This window comes from Callorhinus ursinus, unplaced genomic scaffold (genome assembly GCF_003265705.2).
Source record: "Callorhinus ursinus isolate GAN/ISIS: 27379988/994484 unplaced genomic scaffold, GSC_fseal_2.0 scaffold3, whole genome shotgun sequence".
NCBI classification, from domain to species: Eukaryota; Metazoa; Chordata; class Mammalia; order Carnivora; family Otariidae; genus Callorhinus; species Callorhinus ursinus.
In genome coordinates, this window is record NW_027397065.1 from 25,943,625 (window position 1) to 25,966,386 (window position 22,762).

The following is a 22,762-nucleotide window of genomic DNA, read 5'->3' on the forward strand; positions in this document are numbered from 1 at the left end:
AAGAAAATATGGCAAAAATCAACAATTATTGAATATAGGACAATATACTAGCATCCATGCTGGTATCTCAACATTTCAGTATATATGAAAATACTCATAACCAAGAATTTGGGTTAAAACATACTTCAACATTGACATCCTATGTATCATAACTTAGCATTTCTTCTGGCCATTCAAAAAGCATTTCAAAATCTTGCAGTTTCTAACTGTTATGATAAACACCAGTGACTCTCTCTATTATAGATGTATTGAAGTGCCAGAAAACAGAACATTATAGTTGAACCAACCCTTTACCCTAAAACCTGGACATTTCCAGAAGCAATATCTATTCATCTCATTGTGTCATTAATCAAGATAAAGCTTTGAGGACAGTAAGAGCAAACAAGAGAGGAATGAAAAGCTTTTGTGCTCATGTATTTGTTTAATTTTTTTCCGCTAGTATTCATGGTCCTCGTACTGCAGTAGTCCTCATTTCTCTTGGAGTGGCATCCATACTGTCTTCCTGGGAAAAAGGTGGCCGGTTTCGTAACTTTAATTTTGAAACAAGTACAGATTCACAGGCAGTGCCATTTTGGTCACCCGTAAGTTCTTTATCGCCTTGCATACAAGAACTAAGTGATTGCATGCATCAGTGGAACTTGTACCATGAACTTTGTAAAACATGAATCAAGGGTGAAGGGCACAAGGCTAACTTTTTTATTCTTTCATTCATGAGCCCATTATCATCTCCATTTCATGTGGTACTTCGAAGAAATTGAAGTAGAGGAAAAGGATTTACTAAACTACTTCCTCAGATTAACAACTTTGGGGCATTAAAAGATTCTAACAGATACAGCTATTAGGACAAGCCGTGATTTAGAAGATGGAAACTTTTCTGGGGGAGCAGTAAATTGTAATTTTTTTATTGGAAAACAAATACACAACTTGGAATGGATTTGAGGCAAATTGTGCCATAAGCAGATTTTCTATAAGTGGCTAAATAAAGTTTAAAAGCCAGGAACAATAAAAGAAAATGTTTCTGGTACTGGACCAGCAGTACAAAAAAATAGTGTACGAGTACCTGGATAATATACCCATTTTGCAATAGTGCAACTTTTAAGTGCATATTGTTGACTGTCCATAGTCCACACAGAGTTACAATGCCACACTTCAACAACATGCTGACAGTTCCTAAAGAAAACTACTTAAAAAGGCATAACCCAGATGTTTCCTCATTTGACCAACTCCATCTAAGTTCAGATGTGCGGAAGGGCTTAGATACATCCAGAGTAAGCCACATGCAACATGTTACTTGATCAGCTTTCTAAAATAAGGTTTCAGGACAATGACAGTAAGATAAGGGAAGAAAACATGGAGGAATGAAGTCCTAATTACTACACATGCATAATTTTTGACAGCCGGGGGAAACCTTTTTACCTATAAGTTACAAACAAAGAAAAGGTGAATAAACAATTTTGTACAAGAAATTGAACACATTCTGTACAGTGTCTTCACTTTGCTTTCATCATTTGTACAAACTCTTCATAGTTTACTTGACTATCACCATCAATATCTGTTTCCCTGGTCATTTCATCAACCTCCTCATCTGTTAACTTCTCTCCCAGGTCTGTCATCACATGGCGAAGCCCTGCTGCCCTAATACAGCCATTACCATCCTTATCAAACACACACAGTGCATCTCTAATTTCTTCTTCACTGTCTGTATCTTTAATTTTTCTTGCCATCATTGTCAGCAATTCCGGGAAGTTAACTGTGCCATTACCTTCAGCATCTACTTCATTAATCATGTCCTGTAACTCGGCTTCTGTGGGATTCTGCCCAAGAGACCTCATTACAGTTCCCAATTCCTTTGTTGTTATAGTTCCATCACCATCCTTGTCAAATGGTGAAAAAGCGTCTTTGACTGCTGCAGTCTGCTCTTCAGTCCGTTGGTCAGCCTGTGATGCGTCCCTCGGGCTCAGCTCGCAGCCGCCACCGCTGGGACGTGGTGTGGCTTCTGCCATTGCTTCTCTGGCCACGCTGTCCTGGCAACTGCCAAGACGGAACCTTTTTACTGATGTCACACAACTTTTGAATATGTTGAACTTAAAACTGCACAAAATGAGAAAAACAGATTCAAGAAAGTGTCAGAATTTGAACAGATTAAGCAGATGGAACCTTTAGTTTGGACTGAATTTTGCGGAGTTAAATGGAATCACAACTTTTGAAGAATGGCATGGTGATAATGTAGTTACTATTTCAGGAGTGAGTCACATGCTTTACCTTTCTTCCTGAGGAGTATGTACCTCAGGGCATATCTAAATAATCACACGTCAGCCCTATCAGTATGGCTTGTATGGCTTCAAGAAGAACTGATGGAGATTTAAGAAAATTATGCTCACCAATCATTTATAGTGTCCCTGGAATTTTGTAGACAAATATTTGAATTCTAGAATTGAGATGAAACTTCTAGCTACATCGTTCAGCTCTTGGAAGAGATTGCATTCAGCTTACTGTGAGGCCCATGCTGTTTCATGAAATACCCAGTACTGGGGCTCAGTATATAAAATCAGAATTTGTGAGTCTGAGCGCCAATCTGTGTGCCAGTTCAGCGTGTATAGGTATTCTGACTCTCCTTAAGAAGGGCTGTGCAGTTGTACGTGAGATTATGGGCTCTGGAGCCAGACAGATTGAGCTGAGAATCCCTTCTGCCACTTACTACTTGTGTGGCTTTACAACAAATTGTATAAATCTCTCAATCTTAGTTTCTCCATCTGTAAAATGGCTTTAAGAACATCTAGCTCATGGTGTTCTAGTGAAGATTAAAGTGAGATAATTTGTGTAAAATATTTCTCAACACCCAGGAAGCTTGTTGTAAATGGGAACATTATTCTTATTATTAATTATAAAGGGTCCACACAAGCATTTTATATTATGATAGTACCAGTTCATTCTATGCGATTCTGATGTTCTCATCAGCTTTGTTTAAAACTGAGCAGTAAGCAGCACCCGATGTATTGTGCAATTCTGTGTGAATAAGATTAATTATATTTAGAGTGCTTTTAAAATTTCTGCTAAAAATGGGTATATATTTTACTATTATTATCAAATTTAATATGGTGCTAAATAAAAATTTCTGATCCTGAGACCTCCTACATAAACAAATCTTGGGTGCTCGTGATTGCTAGCTTTAGAATGCGTTCAACCTATGGCTCTATTCTGGTTCTTAGCATTGGAGCAGTGTGACTACATCCACAGTGTAGAAGCTGTTCCACGTCTCAATTTTGTCATATTTTAGTTATTTGAATGTAAAGTTACCTGTCAATTTCTGTAAAGGTTTTTGTGAATAATTTAATTTATGAGAAAATGCCTTTAACTTCTATAAAATTTCCATAAGTGCTAAAGGATGAAAGAGCCTTTTATCTTCTTCTCAGTTAGTTGAAGAAACACACATTGTGATTTGCTAATCATTCTATGATTTAGCATTTAATATCTATTCATTTTTCCTTATATTCTTATGAGTTAACTATTTGAGTATATAACTATGATGTTGCAGGAGAATTTGAAAGGTTGTTCTAGATTAAATTACAGAATATATACAGGCCTCCTCCCAAATTCTTGGTAGGTGAATCTTCAGGTCATCTCCATTAGAGGAGATTTCCAGATTCCTCCATTCTAAAATAGAGATAATACCATTTATCCTACTGGGTAAACTGAGGATTACATGCTCTTGTCTCTTTCTACCTAGCCTTTGGGAACAGAAAACTGACCGTGGGCCATTCATTTTCCATTTGCTATGATGTATGTTAGAGAGATGTCTGGGTCCATCTGAGTTAAAGATATGCATCTATTATGTTGCCATTGACACTTTTAACCACTCATGGATGTGCTCTGAAAGTGAAGTTAAGGTCACCTTTGGTCAGTGATAGAAGAATATAAATCAGTAGCTCAAATAGACTTTTTGGGCCCAATTGAGGTCTCAGAACACATTAAGGAAAGTAGCTTGCAGATAACAAGCTATGTCAAGTGAAGTGAAACTTCTTCAAGCATTCTGTCAGTTGAAACCTATTGATTTTCATAGGAACTATTAAGCCAGGTTTCCTGGAATAGGAACAGGGATATTTCTATTCAGTTTGTGACAAGTATATGTCTACAAGAGAAAAAGGTAGTGGGGTGGAATGTTAAACACTTGGCCTGATTTGTATGCTTTACCATTCAGAGATCTACTTGGAAGTCTGAACATTCTTGCAGAGAATTAAGTGTTTCAGTTTGATTCTTTTTTGATAGAAACACTGCTGGAATCTGTCACAGTTCAGCTTGCTTATCTGTCCTCTCATTATATTGATCTCTCGTCAGGATTTTGTTGCCTTTTTAAAAATAAACACCATAATTCAGACAACCTGCTGTGAAGGGTGGTGAGAGGTAGGGGAGAAAGAGAGATTGAGAATATAGGCACATGCCCGGGTGCTGTTGCCTGAAAGGAAACACACTTTGCAGTGGTGCCATCCACTCAGATGGTCACATTTAAACCTCTAGTTCTTTTATAAGTAGTGGGCAGGTTAATCTAAAGTGACCTTCACTTTATATGGAGACTGTGGAGCAGAAAAAGGAGATGCATAACTAGCCACAAACAGGAAATCTTATAGGAAGAGCTTATGTGGCCATACCCTAATAGGAGAAAGAGAGTAGAAACTTATCAGAGAGCTGAATGGGAAAGGCCTTGTAACCAGAGAGGTGGTGCTGGGAGCATGGAAGTTGAGAGGAACTGAGGTCGGAAGATCAGAGCTGGGGAGTGGTATCCAGTGGGCCGCAACCAGAGCGCTGAGAGAGCCTGAAGGAATACAGCCTACCAGCCTCAAAGCAAACTTGGAATTCATAACTTAGTAGGAAGGGGAGAAGCTATAGTATTAGTGTTAACAAGAGAAGAACGTTTCAGTACATTTTGATTTTTATATTTATGGTATAATGTTGAATAATGGTCAAAACTGCATCCATCCAGACAATGTAAAAAGAGAGGGAAGAAAGAAGGCTTAAAAGAAGAAAAGAAAAGAATCAAGTCATAGAACTCCAAAACCATTAATCTGCTAAAAGAGAGGAAATGAATGACTGTGTGCAGAGGATATTAAATAGAAGAGATTCAAATAATTCTTAGTATTGAATTAGGTTTCAACTGCTTTTTTTTAAGAAGCATCCTCAAATCACCCTATGCCGCTTCAGTAGTTTTAAAGTAAAGGAGCATAATGCTAATAAGAATGGTGCCCACATTTCATTATTAAACACTGTGTGGCCCCATTCACCTGTTAACACAAAGTGCCCCGTGGGAGTATCTTACTTATGGGAATTTTAGAAAAGAGACATGTTCAAAGTACACAATAGCGTATAGAATTTGAACCCAGGGCTTTTGAGTCCCAAATCTGGGTCCTTTCTATTTATACCAACTAGGTCCTGATAGAAAAAAAGACAAAAAAAGGTAGGAACGATCATGGCCCAGATCTGAGACTGAAACTGGATACTGCTCCTTACTAAGCTGATAAAGGGTGAAAAAGCCTTTGTTGACACAGACACCAAGAAACTGAGTGCATTTCTAAGCCACCCTAAAACAAAGGTAAACAATATTCCCTATGTGCAGAGAACATAAGCAACGTAGTTCTTTTCCAAATGCTGTTAAAAGTTTAGTTTAATGAGTTTCAGCACACAGTATTCACTAACAAATGAAAGAGGAATAACTGGGGAGTGTGTAATATACAAGCTACACACACTGCTTGGTGTGACTCTTTGTACTTTGTCTTAATGGTAGATGGGATGCAGTGACCCCAGGCGTGGCTGTGTGTATGGAATTCCAGTTTCTTCTCCGCTGCAAGTGTCAGCATCACAGGATAAATTTAGTTAAAGCTTCTCATATTTATCTCTACCCCAGAAATCTGAAAAATGTATCAAATGGGTTGTTGTATCTACAGTGCTTCCCCCCCGCCCCCCGCGCCCACAACATACCAAGCTGTCATTGGGAAGATTTTTTTTTTTTTTTTGAGATTTTGAGATCAGAATAGTCTAGAACTATTTTTTCATAGTAACATGAGGACACATTTGGGTATTGTGATCAGTGTCAAGGGGGGGCGTACATAATAAAGTACTATAAGCTGTGAATGACTTTTTTCACTGATAAAGCAGATCCAAGTTTACCATTGCCATCTTTTAAAATTTGACATTTTTATGAAGGGGAATGTGGATGAGTATCAGAATTTACCTGTCACATTTTTATCTGCCAAAAAAATTTAAAGTATCCTCTATTTTCTATGACAATTAAAATTCTTCCTAAGAATGGTACCCCTGGATATCTGGGGAAAAGATACTTAAAATTTCCAGTCAAAGATATCTCAGTTTTTCCTCATTTAAAAAAGTCTCTATTAGTTTAAAAGAGTTTCTTTAGGGTAAATATTCAGTGTAAGTTTATCTCTCTCAGAGCTGTTTCTCCCTTGCCCTGTTCTTTCCATGCTTGCTTAAGTAACCCATGGGGGCATGGTCTCTCCAGTGAGGATGAAGTACCCATGCACCACATTCATCACCAGCCGCTGACTGCACTAAACACCTGACCAGGTGAGGGCCCCAGCAGCTATAGACAGCTGGGGATACATCATAGGGTCACATAATGGTCAGACATTCAGGGACAGCAGCACAAAATCAGAGACCAGCCCAGTGCATGGATCTATTCCTTCTCTGAACCCTGACAGTCTTGGAGAGTATCAGAGAGGGAACAATACTAGGACATTATCATGGAATGTTGTACATGTCCACTCAATTACTCATGCATAGGACCTGTAAACTCTGAGCCATTTAATCCAGAACAGACTTAAAGACAAGCTAATGGGAGTACATGGAGGATGTGTGCATCACTCTAAAGAAAACGATGTTGAGAAGAACTGAGCTGACACACTTTAGCTTCGGATTTCTAGAAGCATCGGTTTCTTCAGAAAAGTGAAGCTCTAGGGTTCACTCATATTAAGATGCTTCTTCAGCAAGGGAGGCAAATCTAGAGGAAGAATACTGCCCTGAAGCAATATCAACAACGGAATTTTTTTTTTCAAACCTTTAATCATTAAGATTTCTACTATCTCTTTCTTTATAATTCAAGCCCCAGAACATGATTATATTGCTTTTGGGGTAATTTAAAATCTTTGTCAGTCACTTACTACTTTTTTTTTTAAAGAAAGTTTTTAGTATCCTTGAACAATATTAACTAGCATATTTGAAAGCCTTATTTATCTTAGAAAGAACAGTTAAGGAGCTAAAGCTTCTACGAATGTCCAGGTTTTCCCCTATTCAAAGCTACCCTCATAAGGGATTCAACCCCAAGATGTAATTGATGAGATTTAAAATAGCAATGTTTATAAGAGTATTTTTTGTTTTTGTTATTTGACAGATTAACAAAGTCATAAGCTTTTTGAATACCTAATTAGTCAGTTTTATAACCAATAGGTGATCACTTAGTTTTAGGATTAAATGGATATTTCAGGGCCTCTAGAGTATACAGTGTCCTACCCCTTGCTTCACATGGTTTGGGAATTTTGCACCTGAATCATTGCTGTCCAACTGAAAGAACTATAAAATCAAAACTAAACTTTGTGTTTCCATGCCTTCTTGGTAATTTTAAAAGCATTTTGAAAAATACTGCCTTGACCACATAAAAACTACTAGAAGGCACTGATGCTGACAGGCTGGGTCCGGGGACCCAGAGAGTTCCCACAGGACCAGCCAAGAGGGTTCCTGGCTGCATGCAGGATAGAAATCAGATGTGAGCTGGAGGTGAAAGCAGAGTTTATTGAAGGTATATAGAGAGTGTAGGTATAGTGTCTGGGAGACTCAGAAAGGAAAGGAAGAGTCCCGTCTTTGTTTGGAGCCTGGGTTTGTTTGTTTGTTTGTTTGTTTATTGAGAATCATGATCGGTGTACACGTCCTCTCAAGCATCCAGGAACCACCTAGAACAAGGACGAGGGCCCAAGTGTTCTTCCTTGGAGGCTGGGGGCCTTGACATTGAGATATCCAGTGCTGGTGATCTGAAATATGCATATGATAGCTGCGTCCAGTCCTTCTCACCTGGTTCTTCCTTAGATGTTATCTATTCTAGAGAAATCATTAACTCCTTGTCTTCTACTACATGTATTAAGGTGTGTGCAAAATGGGCATGCAGGTCCTAGCAAGAACAGAAGCAGGAAAAGGAACAAAAAGCAGGTCTTTATGCATTCCTTCAGTTTCCCTATCTCAGCACTAAAAGGGAAAGTTACAATTTGTTGATTTCTAATAGAAATTAGAATTAGGACATTGCTGATACCCAGGTCTGTAATAACTCAGGTTTGACCTCAGTGGTCAATAGTTGTTAATAAATATAAGAAATTCGTATTAAAATCTTCATGGAGCTTAACCAGCGTAGTGCAGCTCTTATCCCAATCTTCATAAAAGGTGAAGAAAGGCATTTAAATATAAATGCAAACAGATATCAGTTCCCCTCTTTGATTACCTTCAAATAAGAAGATTATATTGGATATAGTTTAAGATTTTGATGAAGTTGTCTTTCACTTTTAGAAGAAAAGGGGAACTAAACCATATTCAAATTTATTAGACATATTTTCCTTAGTAGGACTGACACTCTCATAAACCCCAATATTTCTAAATTTAGTTTGTTTCAGTTACAGTGATTTTTACGGGAAAACACAGAAAATTGAAAATCGAACAGTAGGAAATACTTACCTTACTTTTTACAAAATCCTTTCAAGGAAAGGCATTGTAAATCTACCATGGGCCAGGAGATTTCACATATATTTTCATTTCCTCCTTACAACAATAATACTGTAGATAGCAGTTATTGTCTCTTATCTATGGAGAAATTGAAATAGGGACGCCTGGGTGGCTCAGTCATTGGGCATCTGCCTTCGGCTCGGGTCATGATCTCAGGGTCCTGGGATCAGGCCCCCACATCGGGCTCCTTGCTCGGCGGGGGGCCTGTTTCTCCCTCTCCTACTTCCCCTGCTTGTGTTCCCTCTCTTGCTGTGTCTCTCTCTGACAAATAAAATCTTTAAAAAATAATAATAATAATCCTCAGACAGGATAAATGATTTTATATCAAGGACTCTAAATGGCAGAACCAGAATTCAAGTTGAATTTTAAAATAAAGTACAACCATGGATGTTCATTACAGAATGATTTATGTTAGTGACAAATTTTAAGAAATCCTAAGTATCTAATGGTAAAAATGGTCATTGATGACACTGGGGCATTAAAAAGCTGTTTTACATTCTGCTTGTGAATGTTAGGTATCCATAAAATTTTATGGTATTTTTCACGAAAATAGTAAGAAACAAATCTCTCTCTCCATATTTGAAGTATGTAAAGAAATACTCAGGGTTTAAAAAGTTGAAAGAAAATGAAACAGAGTTCTCGTGATTACAGTGGTGGGTGTGTTCCTCATTCTTATGTTTTATATTTCACATTTTTTTAGTGTGGCTATGATACTTCTCTAAAACTTTATACTACCTCTTTATTTTCTTCCAGCCCTGGCAACGTGCCCCCAAAAAGAGAATTTGGGAGGCTGACATTCCATTCCTTTTTTATCACAGGATATCAGCTTCTTTTTTGCAAGGATCTGACTGTGCTGGTGTTGACGTGCCCTCATCAGGGAATCTGGGGGAGTAGGGACCCAGCAAAGCTTTCCTCTTGAACTGTCCCCCAGCAGGCACAGAGACAAAGCAGAGAATTTGCAGTCACATCCCTCTACTTCTCTGTGTCCTGAGGACCTCCCAGCTCCTCCTTCAGGAGCACATAGTGCACTCCAGCTTGCATGGCTACCACTTTCTGATTTTCATCATTTCCTCTTCTTTTAATGTTTTCTCTCATTGTGTTTAATTCAAAGCATTGATCACACAAATAAAGGCAAGGTGTGCTGTTTGAAGAATAGGCCTTCTTTTGGCAGCGTGAAGAGCTGTATATCCTATGATGGGGGAGAGGAGCAGACATGGAACATCACTATCTGCTGCAATGGATTTAGAAAGTCAGTGACTCCACCAAAGCTTTTATTATTATTTATTATTTCTTGGAACATTACTCATTTACCTTGGGGGCAAGTACCCATGAAGGCCCTAGATTGGGTACTTTGCTCTGCCAGTAAGATAGGCATTGTCCACTCTTATTAGTATCAGTAGCACGACAAAAATGTCATATAGATTCGAATGACAAGAGAACAGACTAACGAATTCTAATCTCAACTAACCAAAGCTGTGAAACCAGGGATCTTTTCTTTGAACCACCCATCTCTTGCATTCAAACACTAGCTTCATCCTTCATTCATTCATTCATTCAACAGATTATTATATACCAGGCATTGGTAAATAATGCTGGGGATACTGATGTGTAGAAAATGGACAAAACCCTTGGTGTCATAGGGCTTGTGTTCTGGTACTATATGTTGGCTAAGTGAATTTAAATTAAAAAAAAGAAAAATCAAATAATGAATTAGTAATTAAATGATAACATAGGTATTTATAAACATCATGAAGAGATTAGAGTGATATGATTCATGGTGTATGTATAAATGTGTATGTATGTGTAGTCACTTTTGATGGAGTATCTGGGGAAGGCCTCTCAAGTACTCTCTGAGAAGTCAGAAGGTCTTGTGAAAGAGGAAGTAACAAGTGCAAAGGGTTTGGAGTCTGGTCTAGTGGTTGAAGGGCCTGTGTAGAGAGAAAAATGACATCAGATCAAAAGGGTGAGGCCAAGCCATCCAGAGTTTTATGGTCCATGGTAAAGAGTTTGCATTTATTGTAAGCATAATGGATGCCAATAAAGGCATTTAAGTTGGAGAGTGACATGATCTGATTTACATTTTAAAGACATCACTCTGGCTTGCATGCAGAGGGAATGGTTATAAAGGGTAAAAATCCAAGCAGAGAGATTAGTTAGGAAGTATTTCAATACTTCTGCAGCCTTTAAAGTAGAAGAAAAATCAGACCAGAATGGTGATATGGAATAATCAATTTTATTTGAGAATGGAGTGATCAAATATATCAAATGCTGCTGACAGGATAAGATGAATAGTTTGGCTCCAAGTGCTCCTCCAAGGAGACCACTGATATTTTTCTATAAGAGTGGTTTGGAGGAGCTCTTGGGATGAAGCCAGACTGGGCTCCACTGACAAATACAAGGGGGTGGGTGGAGGAAGTGGAGAAAGAAGGCAGAGACAACTCTGGAGTGTTTTTCTGTGGAGGGAAGCAGAGGAATGCTTTAAAAGCAGGAAGAGAGGTAAGGCACTGAGGGATGAGGTCTTTTTAAGGATAAGAGGTATTAAATCAGGGTTACCCCCATATATTCTTAATCCCAGGGAGAGATACAAAGATGCAAGAATGGGAAAAGGGCTAGTGAAAGATGTAAAGTCCTTTCTACTTTATATATAGTGTTTCTCCATTCTTCTTTCTCTCTGTTAAGCCAAATCTGTTTCTAGTGAGAGTCTAGAATGAGCCAAATCTTTCGTATAAACTTTGTTCAGCTTGTCATCTCTCCCAGGAATATTTTAAGCCTGTTTCATTCACTGTAAAATAAAAGGCTGTTCCTTCTGAAAGAATTTCTGGCATCTGTGAGCAGAAAGGCTTAGATTTTAGAATGTGGGGATGAGGGAGCAGAGGTGCCTCCCTTGAAGGAGGCTGCCCTGTTCTGAATCTACCTGACTATAGAAATTTCAGGTACTGAAATATAAACATCTTTCTTTCTGGTTTGAACTTCACAGAGACATTCTTGTCTTGCCTAAACTCTGTTCCAATCCTTGGGCTCCTCCCCCATTGGAAAGCTCTACTTTTCTCCTTTTTGCCCTGCCAGTGTCTTAAGAGTCTGTAGGGAGTAGGAGGTGGCTATTAACAGAACTATCAGAAAATGAGTTTCACAGTTTTCAAAAGCAAGCTTATTTGATTGACATGCCTTATTAGAGTTTGTCTTCCCATACTGATGGGAACAAGGTTGGTGTTATGCTAGTTAGTGTTAAATGTAAAATAAGATTTTGGTTCCTCTACAATTAATATCTCCTTCCTGTCCCACCCCACCATGTCCAATGCTCATCACTGCCTCCACCTCTGAACCATCACCTCCACTGTGCAGCTGCCCCTTCCATTCTCCTCTCTCCTGGGTCCAAACTCACACTGAAAGATCTGGGAGAAGAACATTCAAGACAGAAAACTATCTAGCACAAAGTGAAAAGGCCCAGAAATGGAAGACATTTTGGCTTCTTCAGAGATTAACGAGATGATTAGAGAGCTAGAATGAAAGAGAACATCTGGTAGGTGAGTTCACTACAGTGGACAGGGCCAAAGTGTTATTAGCATCTTTCTGAACCTGCTCCTCCAGTCTTTCCCCCTCAGTAAATGGCAATTTTATGCTTCCCGTTTCTGAAGCTGAAAAACTTGTAGTCAGCTTTTACATTTTTCTTTCTCTTACATCCCATAGCCAGTTCATCTTTAAATACTATTTTCTCTTCCTTAAAAATATCCATCTGCTTCATACCTCTATCATCACTACCAAACTTCCATAATCTCTCACTGGAACAATTACTCTAACTTGTTATTGCATGTCCCTGCTTTTACTCTTTCCATTATCCTCATCTCTGTAAAATTCAGAGCATTATTGTTTCTTCTTTTTTTTTAAGAGAGGGAGAGGAGGGGGCAGAAGAAGAGGGAGCAGAAAATCTCAAGCAGGCTCCACAACTGTGTGGAGCCTGATGTGAGGCTCAATTTTACAACCCTGAGATCATGACCTGAACCAAAACCAAAAGTCAGGTACTTAACTGGCTGAGCCACCCAGGCTCCCCTCAGAGTATCCTTTCAAAACTTAATATCGTCATTCCTTTCTCAGAACCTTCCAGTTGTGTCTGACCTCTCTCATACTAAAATACCAAGTTCTTACCTGGGTGACATGGCTCTTTATGACCTGACTCCTGGTCATGAGGAGTCTCCATCATCATCTACTACTTTCCTCCTCTGTCACTTTGCTTTGGCTAAACTGGCCTCCTTGCTGTCACTCATGGCTGAAGGCCTTTGTGTTTGCTGTTACTGTGTCTGAAATACTCCTCTTTCAAATCCAAGTGGCTGTGTATCATGTTACTTTGTCAGAGAGACCTTTCATAACCGTCCATTTCAAACAAACAGTCCTTCACCACCCTACATCTTTTACGTTTTTTTTCCTTCCTTAGTATTTATCGACTTTGGACCTTTTATTTATTTACTTTTTTTTTTTTTAATCTTCACTAGAACATAAGCTTCTTAGGACATAAAATTCCTAGGAACTTTATCTGTTTTGTTTACTGCTGTATCCTCATGCCCAGAATAACATCTGCATGTAGTGGGTGTTCAAAAATATTTGTAGAATAAATGGATGAAATTAATTGGATACAGATGTATATAGAGTGATAGATTGGATGATGACAAGATTGTATTCTCTTTGTATTGTTTATACCTTCTCAGTGGGTTAGAAGCAAGGCTGTGATAGGAGAGTGAAGGGAGGAGGGAATATTGGATGTTAGAGGAGAAAAAGTGTAGTGTTCTGTTGCAAAGTGGGGAGCTGAGGGCCCCTTGAGATTTGGGGTCATAAATTAAAAATGGGACCAGTCAACTGTAATACATTTTATTCCAGACACTTCAGTTCAGACACAGACATGGAGTAAAAGAAGAGTAGAGTTTAACCAATTTAAGGGTTTCACCTGGCAAGTCCAACAGATGAAGATAAGAGCAAAGGAGTTGGGGGACTATGCAATCACTGCTTATCTTAATGGACCATGGAATCTGTGTAAGAACTGAAAAGACAGGAAGTATAAAGCAGAGAGTGTGAGGTTTGAAATCAGTATTTTTGAAATGGTGTAATTGATAGTAATGATAAAGCCTGGGATATGACCATGGGAATGGGTTACTAAGGGAGAGTGGAGGAAGAAATTGTTGGAATTGAAGAAATGGCAGAGAAACTAGGGTCAAGGATGTTGACAGGATCATTCACATGAAAGTTGAAGTTGTTAAGAATGATGACAGGATCAGTGGTTGAGATAAAGTTGCTGAAACATGCTAAAATCTTCAGAATAGGATGAATAACAAGGAGATAGGAAGATGACTAAAACAAAAGAAGGTTGCAAGTCGTGTTGGCTGATGGCAGACATTTCAAAACAGCTGAGATTTTAGGGGGACAATGGAGGAGAAATGGTTTAGATATAGCAATGGGGAACAAGAAGGACACCTATCGTTCCAGGCCCTGTGGTACATTTCCTATTGGGACTAAAATAAGACACTGCTTGAGAAGACAATGAAAAAAGTAAGGTATCATGAGATGTCCAGGTTTCCATTGGGTCAAAAATATAAAGGGAAGAATCAGACTTGGTAAAAATTACAGTTACTGAAGATACCAACCTCAGTATTTTTATCTGTAGACCACATTGGATTTTTGCATGTTCAAACATCAGTTCTTAGCTTTTAAATCCTTGTAGGCTAAAACTGTCATTCTTGAATTTAACTAAGTACCAGCTGTCAAGCCTCTTCACCAAGCATGTTAGTGCCAACATATACTCGTTGATCTGTCAGAAAACAGGATGCTAAATTAAGCAGAAGCTATGCAGAAGAGAATTGTTGTGAAAAAAATTTTTTTAAAGATTATTTATTTATTTATTCATGAGAGACAGAGAGAGAGAGAGAGAGAGAGAGAGAGAGGCAGAGGGAGAAGCAGGCTCCCAAGGAGCAGGGAGCCCGATGCGGGACTCGATCCCAAGACCCTGGGATCATGACCTGAGCCGAAGGCAGACACTTAACCATCTGAGCCACCCAGGCGCCTCGAATTGTTGTGAAAATTTAAAGACACTTGTCTGCTTATTTATTTATTCACTAATAATTTGTATTTTGCCTTTTTCTACAAAGTGTTTGAAGAGCACAGTTCTGTAGTTTGCATCATATTCTCCAGTCATTGCTCAAACCACAAATGAGCCTAAGAAGCCAGAGAAGGAACAGAGAGACAAACAAGACTTACAGTCTCAGTCCCTGCAAAGAACATGAGATGAGGCTGAGTGTTTGATGTGGAAATGCCACTGTACTTGACTGAATCATAGAAGTAGAGCAGTAGTCTCTACTCATACAGGTTCCCCTAACCCACCAAGAGTATTTAAAATCCCAGAGTCTGGATCTAGGCCACATCTGAGATGCCCAAGTGGCTCAAGTCCACCAGAAATCTGGTGTTAAAAAGTCCTCTTCTTCTCCTCAATTCCTTTACCACCTCTGCTTCTATCCATCATTTCCACAGTACAGAAACTGGTTTCCTTTTCTTTCCCTAAGTCCTCATCATTTCTTCTTCACATATCTGTCAAACCTTTCTCCCTTCTTTTCTGCAAGCTCCTCAGCCCCAGCATGGGAGTGTATCTGCTCTATATCTTAATGAAGGGTCCATGTTTGATTAACTCTATTCCAATGATGGAGGCTTTTTCTCTGATGTTGCTCTAGAATTATGCCTTTTACCCATTTCTTTTTCTCCCCCCATGGAGAAAGATAGTAAAATTGGGATTTCTTTCAATATTAAGCAATCTTGAGTTCTGTGGAGTTGTTTTTTTTTTTAAGATTTTACTTATTTGGGAGAGAGAGTACATGAGAGGGGGGAGGGTCAGAGGGAGAAGCAGACTCCCCGCTGAGCGGGGAGCCCAATGCGGGACTCGATCCTGGGACTCCAGGATCATGACCTGAGCCGAAGGCAGTCGCTTAACCAACTGAGCCACCCAGGCACCCGAGTTCTGTGGAGTTTTAAAACCAGACACATCTGTATACTAACCACTTTTATTAAATTGTTTTATTAATGTTTTCTTATGTATAATCTTCTAAAGGTATGTTTTATATTGAAAGTATTTCAAAAGCCATTAAAATTGGATGTTTCAAAGGTGATTTCATGACAATGAAAAGGAGGTATTTTTTTAGTATTTAGGGCAATTTAAATAGAGGAGTTAAAAGAGTTTTTAAGAAAAACCCCAAGTGCCCAATCCATTTCAAATTGACAACTGGAACAATAAAACAGTGTAAGTGGAAGACAAAGTTTTCAATAATCTGATTAGCAGTAAAATGCAGTAAGCTAAAGAGGCAGGACTGTAATTCCATGGTTGTCAATCTGGCTTACCTTATGACAGGTAAAAACTTAAGAAGGCACTGTGACTGGACAAACTCCTTTGGGCTTCTTCAGATTCCTTCTGTCCATCAGTCGTCCAGACCCGGGAGAGCTTCATTGCCCACTGTCCACTGCATGCAGTTAGGCCAACCAAACACACAGCTGAAACTTCTTGCCCTTCTAGCCACTTCTAGATTTGAATGAGATATAACACCTCATGAGAAAGAGTATGGCATCACAACTGCTGAAGAGACTGGATAGGCAACCTAAAAGTCTGGAAAAGTTACCACCGTAGGGCCAGATTTCACCTGTGGGCAACAGGAGGAGTAGGTTCCAAGGCAGGTGAATTCTCCCTCTTTCCTATGAACTTCTTCAAGGCACGATGGCCTGGTACAGCTCCTCTGGACAAGTACGCTGTGCCAGGTGGATGCAACTGCCCATATGACCTGCTATTTCTTTACAGCTCATTATGACACAGTAGCCAGTGTGCTTACTGCATTGTGTCACCTCTTACCTTGTCAGACTTCCCTGTGTCCCTGCTCTAACTGCACGTTTCCCAAATAAAACACCAGCATGTTGATACTTGCCTCACATTTGTTTGCTGGGGGACCTGGGCTAAAATACATCCCCTAACTTAGAATTTTAGTAATATACATTATATATTTTATAATTGTGAATTGTTAGTAGTAAAAAACTACCATTCTTCAAGGTATTTTATAAATAGTGAAGGTAATTTTATGGGTTTCAATTTTGTAATATTTATTTGTTAAAACCATCTGTTGGTGCTTCTGAAGATGCTAATTATAGTAGCACTTGGAAGCTAATTTCAGGTCGCAGTATTGACTATTCAGATAGCTGCCCAATGACTTTTGTGGTGGGCTTGACAGTTATTTTCTAGAAAAACATGACTGATGCTGAGTGGCAAGATCAGGACTCAGTCTCTCTCCTGGCCTTCCCAGGAACTTGGAGGGGGAGGTCAGAGTGGGAACGAAACACTAATTTCTGGAACAAGAGGAATATCGGAAAGATGTGAGATGATATGACAGTGAAGAGGCACACCTGTGTGATCTTCAAGAAGTGATACCTGTGGAGGAACCACTCCCCAAAGCAGGACCACCTAGGAACTCTGAGACCTTGTTTCAAAAAGATAGCAAATGGCCCTCGGTTTATCTCTCTGGGAAAGACTTTCTGACCTCAGTCTTGTCTTGTCGTTTATCTGTCCATTTCTCTTTTGTCAGCTTCTCCCTTTCAACTCTACCTGCTCTTGGTTTCTTTGGTTGGCATCACTCTGACTTGTAGTCCAAGCTCTGTCAGTCCGCTTATTCTCTTTGGTTTTTCATGCCCCATTTTTCTCTAAGATCCCTCTTCTAAGATTCTTACCTGCTTCTCCCTTGTCAGCCTCCTCTGAAGTCATGACCTGCACCTCATTCAACTGGGACTCCAGCATTCATTCAAGGGAAGAGAGAGGAGACTGTGTTCACATTTTTTCTTTCATTTAATTATTACTAAATTTTTGTTCTTTTCTGTCTGCTTTTTATTTTAAATTGTATGATATTAAATATTCTGGAGTAGTAGTTCCCAAGCTTTTGGGCTTTAGGAGCCCTTTATACTCTTCAAATCATTGAGAATTCCAAATAGTTATACACATTTACTATATTAGAGATTAGAACAGAATTTTTAAAAGTACTTATTAATTAAAAACATAATAATAAACCCATTACATTTTAACATAAATAGTATTTTTGTGAAAAGTAACTAGATTTTCTAAAATTAAAAAATACCTAGAGAGGGAGTAGCATTATTTAAAAAATCTCTTTACTGTCTGGCTTAATAGAAGACAGTTTGAAAGAAAAAAGAGAAGACAGTTTGATTCTCATCTGCTTCTGCATTCAATTTGTTGTTTTATTTCAAGTATAGATAAAAATCTAGCCTCATTCAAATATGCAACTGAAAAAGGGGATAGCCTCACACATGACCTGAAAGAATCTCAGGGACGCTAAAGGCTTCTCCCCTAACACTCTGAGAACCACTGATCTGGGGTACACTGGAAAAATAATTTTCCTTTTCAAAATTGTTTTTAAAGAGAAATTCATTCTGAATTCAAAACAAATAACTATATTAGAAGATTGCCTGTCCAGATAATCTGGTGTGTTCCGAGTATTTCCAGAGTTCAGATAAATTAACTCTCAAGGAACTAAAACATAATAAAAAATTTTAAAAAGTCATCCCAATATGTAATATATGGGACATAACATGGTAAAAAATAAATTTACTTAAAATGTGTATTTGTCATCAAAAACTAATGATGTAATATATGGTGATTAACATAACAATAAAAATTTAAAAATGTGTATTTGTATTAGAAAAGCTTTTGTTTAATATAAATATATGAAAAAATTAAAGGATCCCACTGACTTATTTTATATTGATTAGAAATATATGAAAACAAGAGGGAAACTTTATATTGCATAAACTCTAAAAGTGTAGTGAGAAAAATAAATTTGAATACTAACAGTCTTTTTTACTATTTAAAAAAATGTTATTATTGAAGTATAGGTGACATACAATGTTACATTCATTTTGAATGCTAACAGTCCTAAATAAGAAATGCTTAGGTTCTTTTTTTTTCTTAAAAATTTTTAAAACATTATGCAATAATGAAAAATAGATTTATTTTGTAATAGTGCAGAAATTTTTATTAACCTGAAGAGAAGATTGTAATAAAAACAATTTGTATCCACTGCATGATTCCTCTTATATGAGACATCTAAAATAGTCCAACTCATAGAAGTAAACAATAAAATCATGGTTACCAGTGGATGAGTGAGGGAAGATGGGGAGTTGTTCAAGGGGTATAAAGTTACAGTTACACAGTGTGAGTAAGTGCCAGAGATCTCTTGTACAACATAATGCCTATAGTTAACAATAAAGTCTTGTGTGTTTAAATATTTGTTAAGAGGGTAGATGTCATTTGAAGTGTTCTTACCACAAACACGCACACACGCACACACACACACACACACACCCGCAACACAAAAGGACACAAGAAACTTTTAAATGTTATGTTGATTTACCTTGTGATGATGATAATACAAGCATATACGTATGCCCAAACTCACCAAATTATATACATTAATTATGTGTGTTTTGGGGGGGGGGTACCAATTATACCTCAGTAAAGCAGGAAATATAATAAAAATAATAATTAAAAAAATAAAGATAATCTGTGTCCACATTTTCTTCATAAGCATCTGCAGAAACTGAATTAGAGCGTGAGGCAAGAACTCTTTGGAAGAGCTCTGTCAGTGTCATCTGCCTGTTCTAGCAATGCCTCTCTTTTTCAAAGATCTTTCATTTGATACAAGTAGAGTATTAAAAATGGTCACTGGTAGTGGCAGACTCTGTCCTCTTTTGCTCTCACAATTTCAAGAAAAAGAGAATACCTCTTTCTTGATTATGTGAGCAAAAGTTCTGGGGAGGGCCCTGACTGGGACGACTTGGGTCTGGCGGATATCCCTGATGCAATCACCGTGGCCCGGGAAGAGAATTCTGATTGATTCGGCTGGGTTATGTGCCCACCTCTGTGTGAGAAAGGCAGGTGAAGTGATTGACAACTCCAGTGGGTTTGGGACAGGAATTCGTAACAGAAAAGAAGAGGAGGAGGAGACAGGTTGAGATGAACTTGTGCCTTAGTGGTGAGAGCAGTGATTTTTGAAATAGGGCCATGCAAGAGGTTTGGCAAGTTGTGATCCACATTTGTAACTAGTTCTACTTTATGTTGAGCAGAGAAGAAAGACATACAACTGAAAAGGGGTGGTGTGGTAGGAAAGAGACACAAAAAAGCTTAAGAATGAGCCTCTCTGCCAATTACCTGATTCACCCAGGTGATTATTGCCGTTTCTGATTCTCTGCTACAGTTAAGGCATTTCTAAGGTGGGAGTTTCTTTCAGTTTCTCTCTTTCATTTTGCCTTCTAGGTGGACAAAAAAATTGTAAGAACTGAGATAGGAGTTCTTCTTCGCCTCTCACATCCAAACATTGTAAGTGGTTTTTAATCTACTATTTCAAATAATCTTCAAAGTTGTAGACTGGGATTTTTGTTCTTTGCTGCCGGCGCTGATAATGAGAAGGGGATACTTCCACCACCAATAGGTAGCCACCGTGGTCTACCTCCTGTCCTCATGTGATCACATTTTTCATTTCTTTAGCTGAATAAATCTTAAAAATAATACCACTCGAACGAGTTTCAAAATGGAACAAGTTTCAGTAATATATACCACCTTTGTTTTCATGCATAAAAGGATAACTAAAAATTGAAGAGTTTTGTTTCACTAATAAAACACGGGCTTTTCCCTTTTGTGTGCCTATCTTATTAATAAGCCATAGCTGAAAAAGCCTGTGAAGAAAATGCATTGCTTTCCAAAGTCATTTCAGTCTCCTTTGAGAGAGTATCTACTTCAGAAACAATGTGAAGATTCAAATAAATGATGTACTTGAATGGGGAAAATAAAATGTCCTCAGAATCTCTGCTCTAGGCTATGTCCAGACAAAGACGCTGAGGGAAAGGTCTGGCAAAAGCTTTCTTGAGTCAATGAAGTGAAAAGAACAAAATCATTTTCCAGGCCATAACTTGAATTGAGCCAACTACTTAAAGAAAATATTTTACTCATTTCTTTGAGAAAGTTGTGGTGTCCAGGAGGATGACTAACCTGCAGTGCTTAGTTAGGCTCCAAGTGAAGTGCTTAAAACTTAACATATGGGTTAGCAATGCAGGCAGCTATAAATAACAGAAAACTTGAATATGGTAGTCTATACAAATATTTTCTTTATGTTATAATCAGAAGGCAGACAGTTGCTAGCATTGGTTCAGCTCCTCAGTGATGCCATTCAGGACCTAGACATCTTCCACCCTCATGCTTTTCCTTCATGGTCCTAAATGGCTGCTCCAGAGTCTTCACAAGTCTTCAAATCTATACTCTAGAGAGAGAATTGGAAGGGCCTTGCCAACAGAGTATGAAGAGAAGAGGAGAGGCTTTTCCAGAACTTACAGCTACAGCAAAATGTAGATCAGCCCTGGTCACTAGATTCTCCGATATATTGAGGAAAATATCCAAAATTGGATGGATTATCTGAATGTGATGTAAACCCATAGTCAATCAAATCAATGCCATCACTACTTTTCTGAGGATCCCTTTATCCACCAGCAACTTTTTCGCTGTTGAGAGATATCCTTTCTGTACAGATAGACTTTTTTGAAGAAGAAGAAGAAAATGTTTTTATTAATCACAACATGAAATTGACATGACGGACTTTAACCTAGTCCCGTTCTGCCTCAGATCCCAATTCCAAGTTCGCTTTCAGGAGAAGGAGGCATTTGCATCACTAGGAACCATGATGCTTTCAAATGGTTCAAGAAGTTTTGTTTGCCTGCTTTTGTTTTTTAATTCTGGAGCAATTCAGAAATGTGATGTTCTGGCAAAATTTAGGAAGTGTTTCTAAGGCAGGTATCTTTCAACTGTCAAAAGAAAAAATATAAAAACTCAAAAGGACCTTTAAGGAAATGAGGAAACTGATAAAAACAACCAGAGAGTGACAGATGGCTTCTTGTTACCAGATTGTGGTACCTTTATTGACAATGATCCAATGTATTACTATTACAGAGTGTTATTTTAGTCATAGCGTTGGCTTTTTCCTAGAAAGTTGAAAATAAGGAATTTATGATTTATTTTTAATATCTTTCCCCAGATAAAACTTAAAGAGATATTTGAAACCCCTACAGAAATCAGTCTGGTCCTAGAACTGGTCACGGGAGGAGAACTGTTTGACAGGTGAGTTGGCCCTAGAAATCTAACCAGAGAGAGGTTTTGCTTCCAGGCACCAAAAAGTATCAAAGGGAAATTTCTCCTGATGATTTTCATAATGACACATCATGCCACTTGATAAATTCTACTAAAATAAATCATAAGAGGAGTACAGAATGGAGAGAGAGTGTTATTTGCTATGATGTGGGTAGGTGAAAATTTGCCTTGCTTAGTGAGTAAAAAATGAAACACTGTAATATCAGTTTACTTTTGCAAATATTTACTTTCCCAATAAAAACAGATTTCTAAAGTCATTCTAAATTTAAACTAAATGGTAGCATTTATGAGACTATTTCATGAGAAAATATTTGATGAGTATGCCTGAAAATCTGATCGAGCATAATATAGGCAAACAATATGTAAAAGAGACACAGCCTTTAAGTTTTAAGCACAACCCTTTGCTGTGCTCATTGGGGTAATCAAAAAAGAATGGAATTGGAAGAAGACAAAGTGACTAAGTAGGTACATATTAGAAATGGTTAGAAGCTGTTCACTGATACAGAGTTCTTGTTGATTAAGAATGGGTTAAGAGGGAAGTAGGGTGCAGAGAGAAGACAAGGGAAAGATTGAGGGAACTGCTGATAAAGCCTGAGTACCTGTAGCGCAGTCAATTCTCAATAAATGTTTGCTGAATGAATGAGCAAACAATATAATGGATGGACTCCAAGGAGAAAGAGATCTGCAGGGGATAGGGTTAGAATTTGTCAGGAAAGGAGCACTCCTACCCTTCCTCCCCATCCCAACTCTACCTGGTTCAGTTGGCTGCCTGCTTCAAGA

At 38.3% G+C, this 22,762-nt stretch overlaps 1 protein-coding gene and 1 pseudogene across 6 annotated transcripts in view; one reads left to right on the forward strand and one right to left on the reverse strand.

The window, feature by feature from the left end:
• CAMK4 (calcium/calmodulin dependent protein kinase IV) overlaps positions 1–22,762 on the forward strand; it is a 325,141-nt gene that overhangs the window by 217,432 nt on the left and 84,947 nt on the right. For all 6 annotated transcript variants that reach the window (XM_073889115.1, XM_025866880.2, XM_073889130.1 and 3 more), the window contains 2 exons: positions 20,102–20,164; positions 21,870–21,952. In XM_073889115.1, coding sequence (XP_073745216.1) covers positions 20,102–20,164; positions 21,870–21,952 — 146 coding nt within the window. The remainder of the gene's footprint in view (positions 1–20,101; positions 20,165–21,869; positions 21,953–22,762) is intronic.
• LOC112819999 (neo-calmodulin pseudogene) lies at positions 509–16,563 on the reverse strand (annotated as a pseudogene).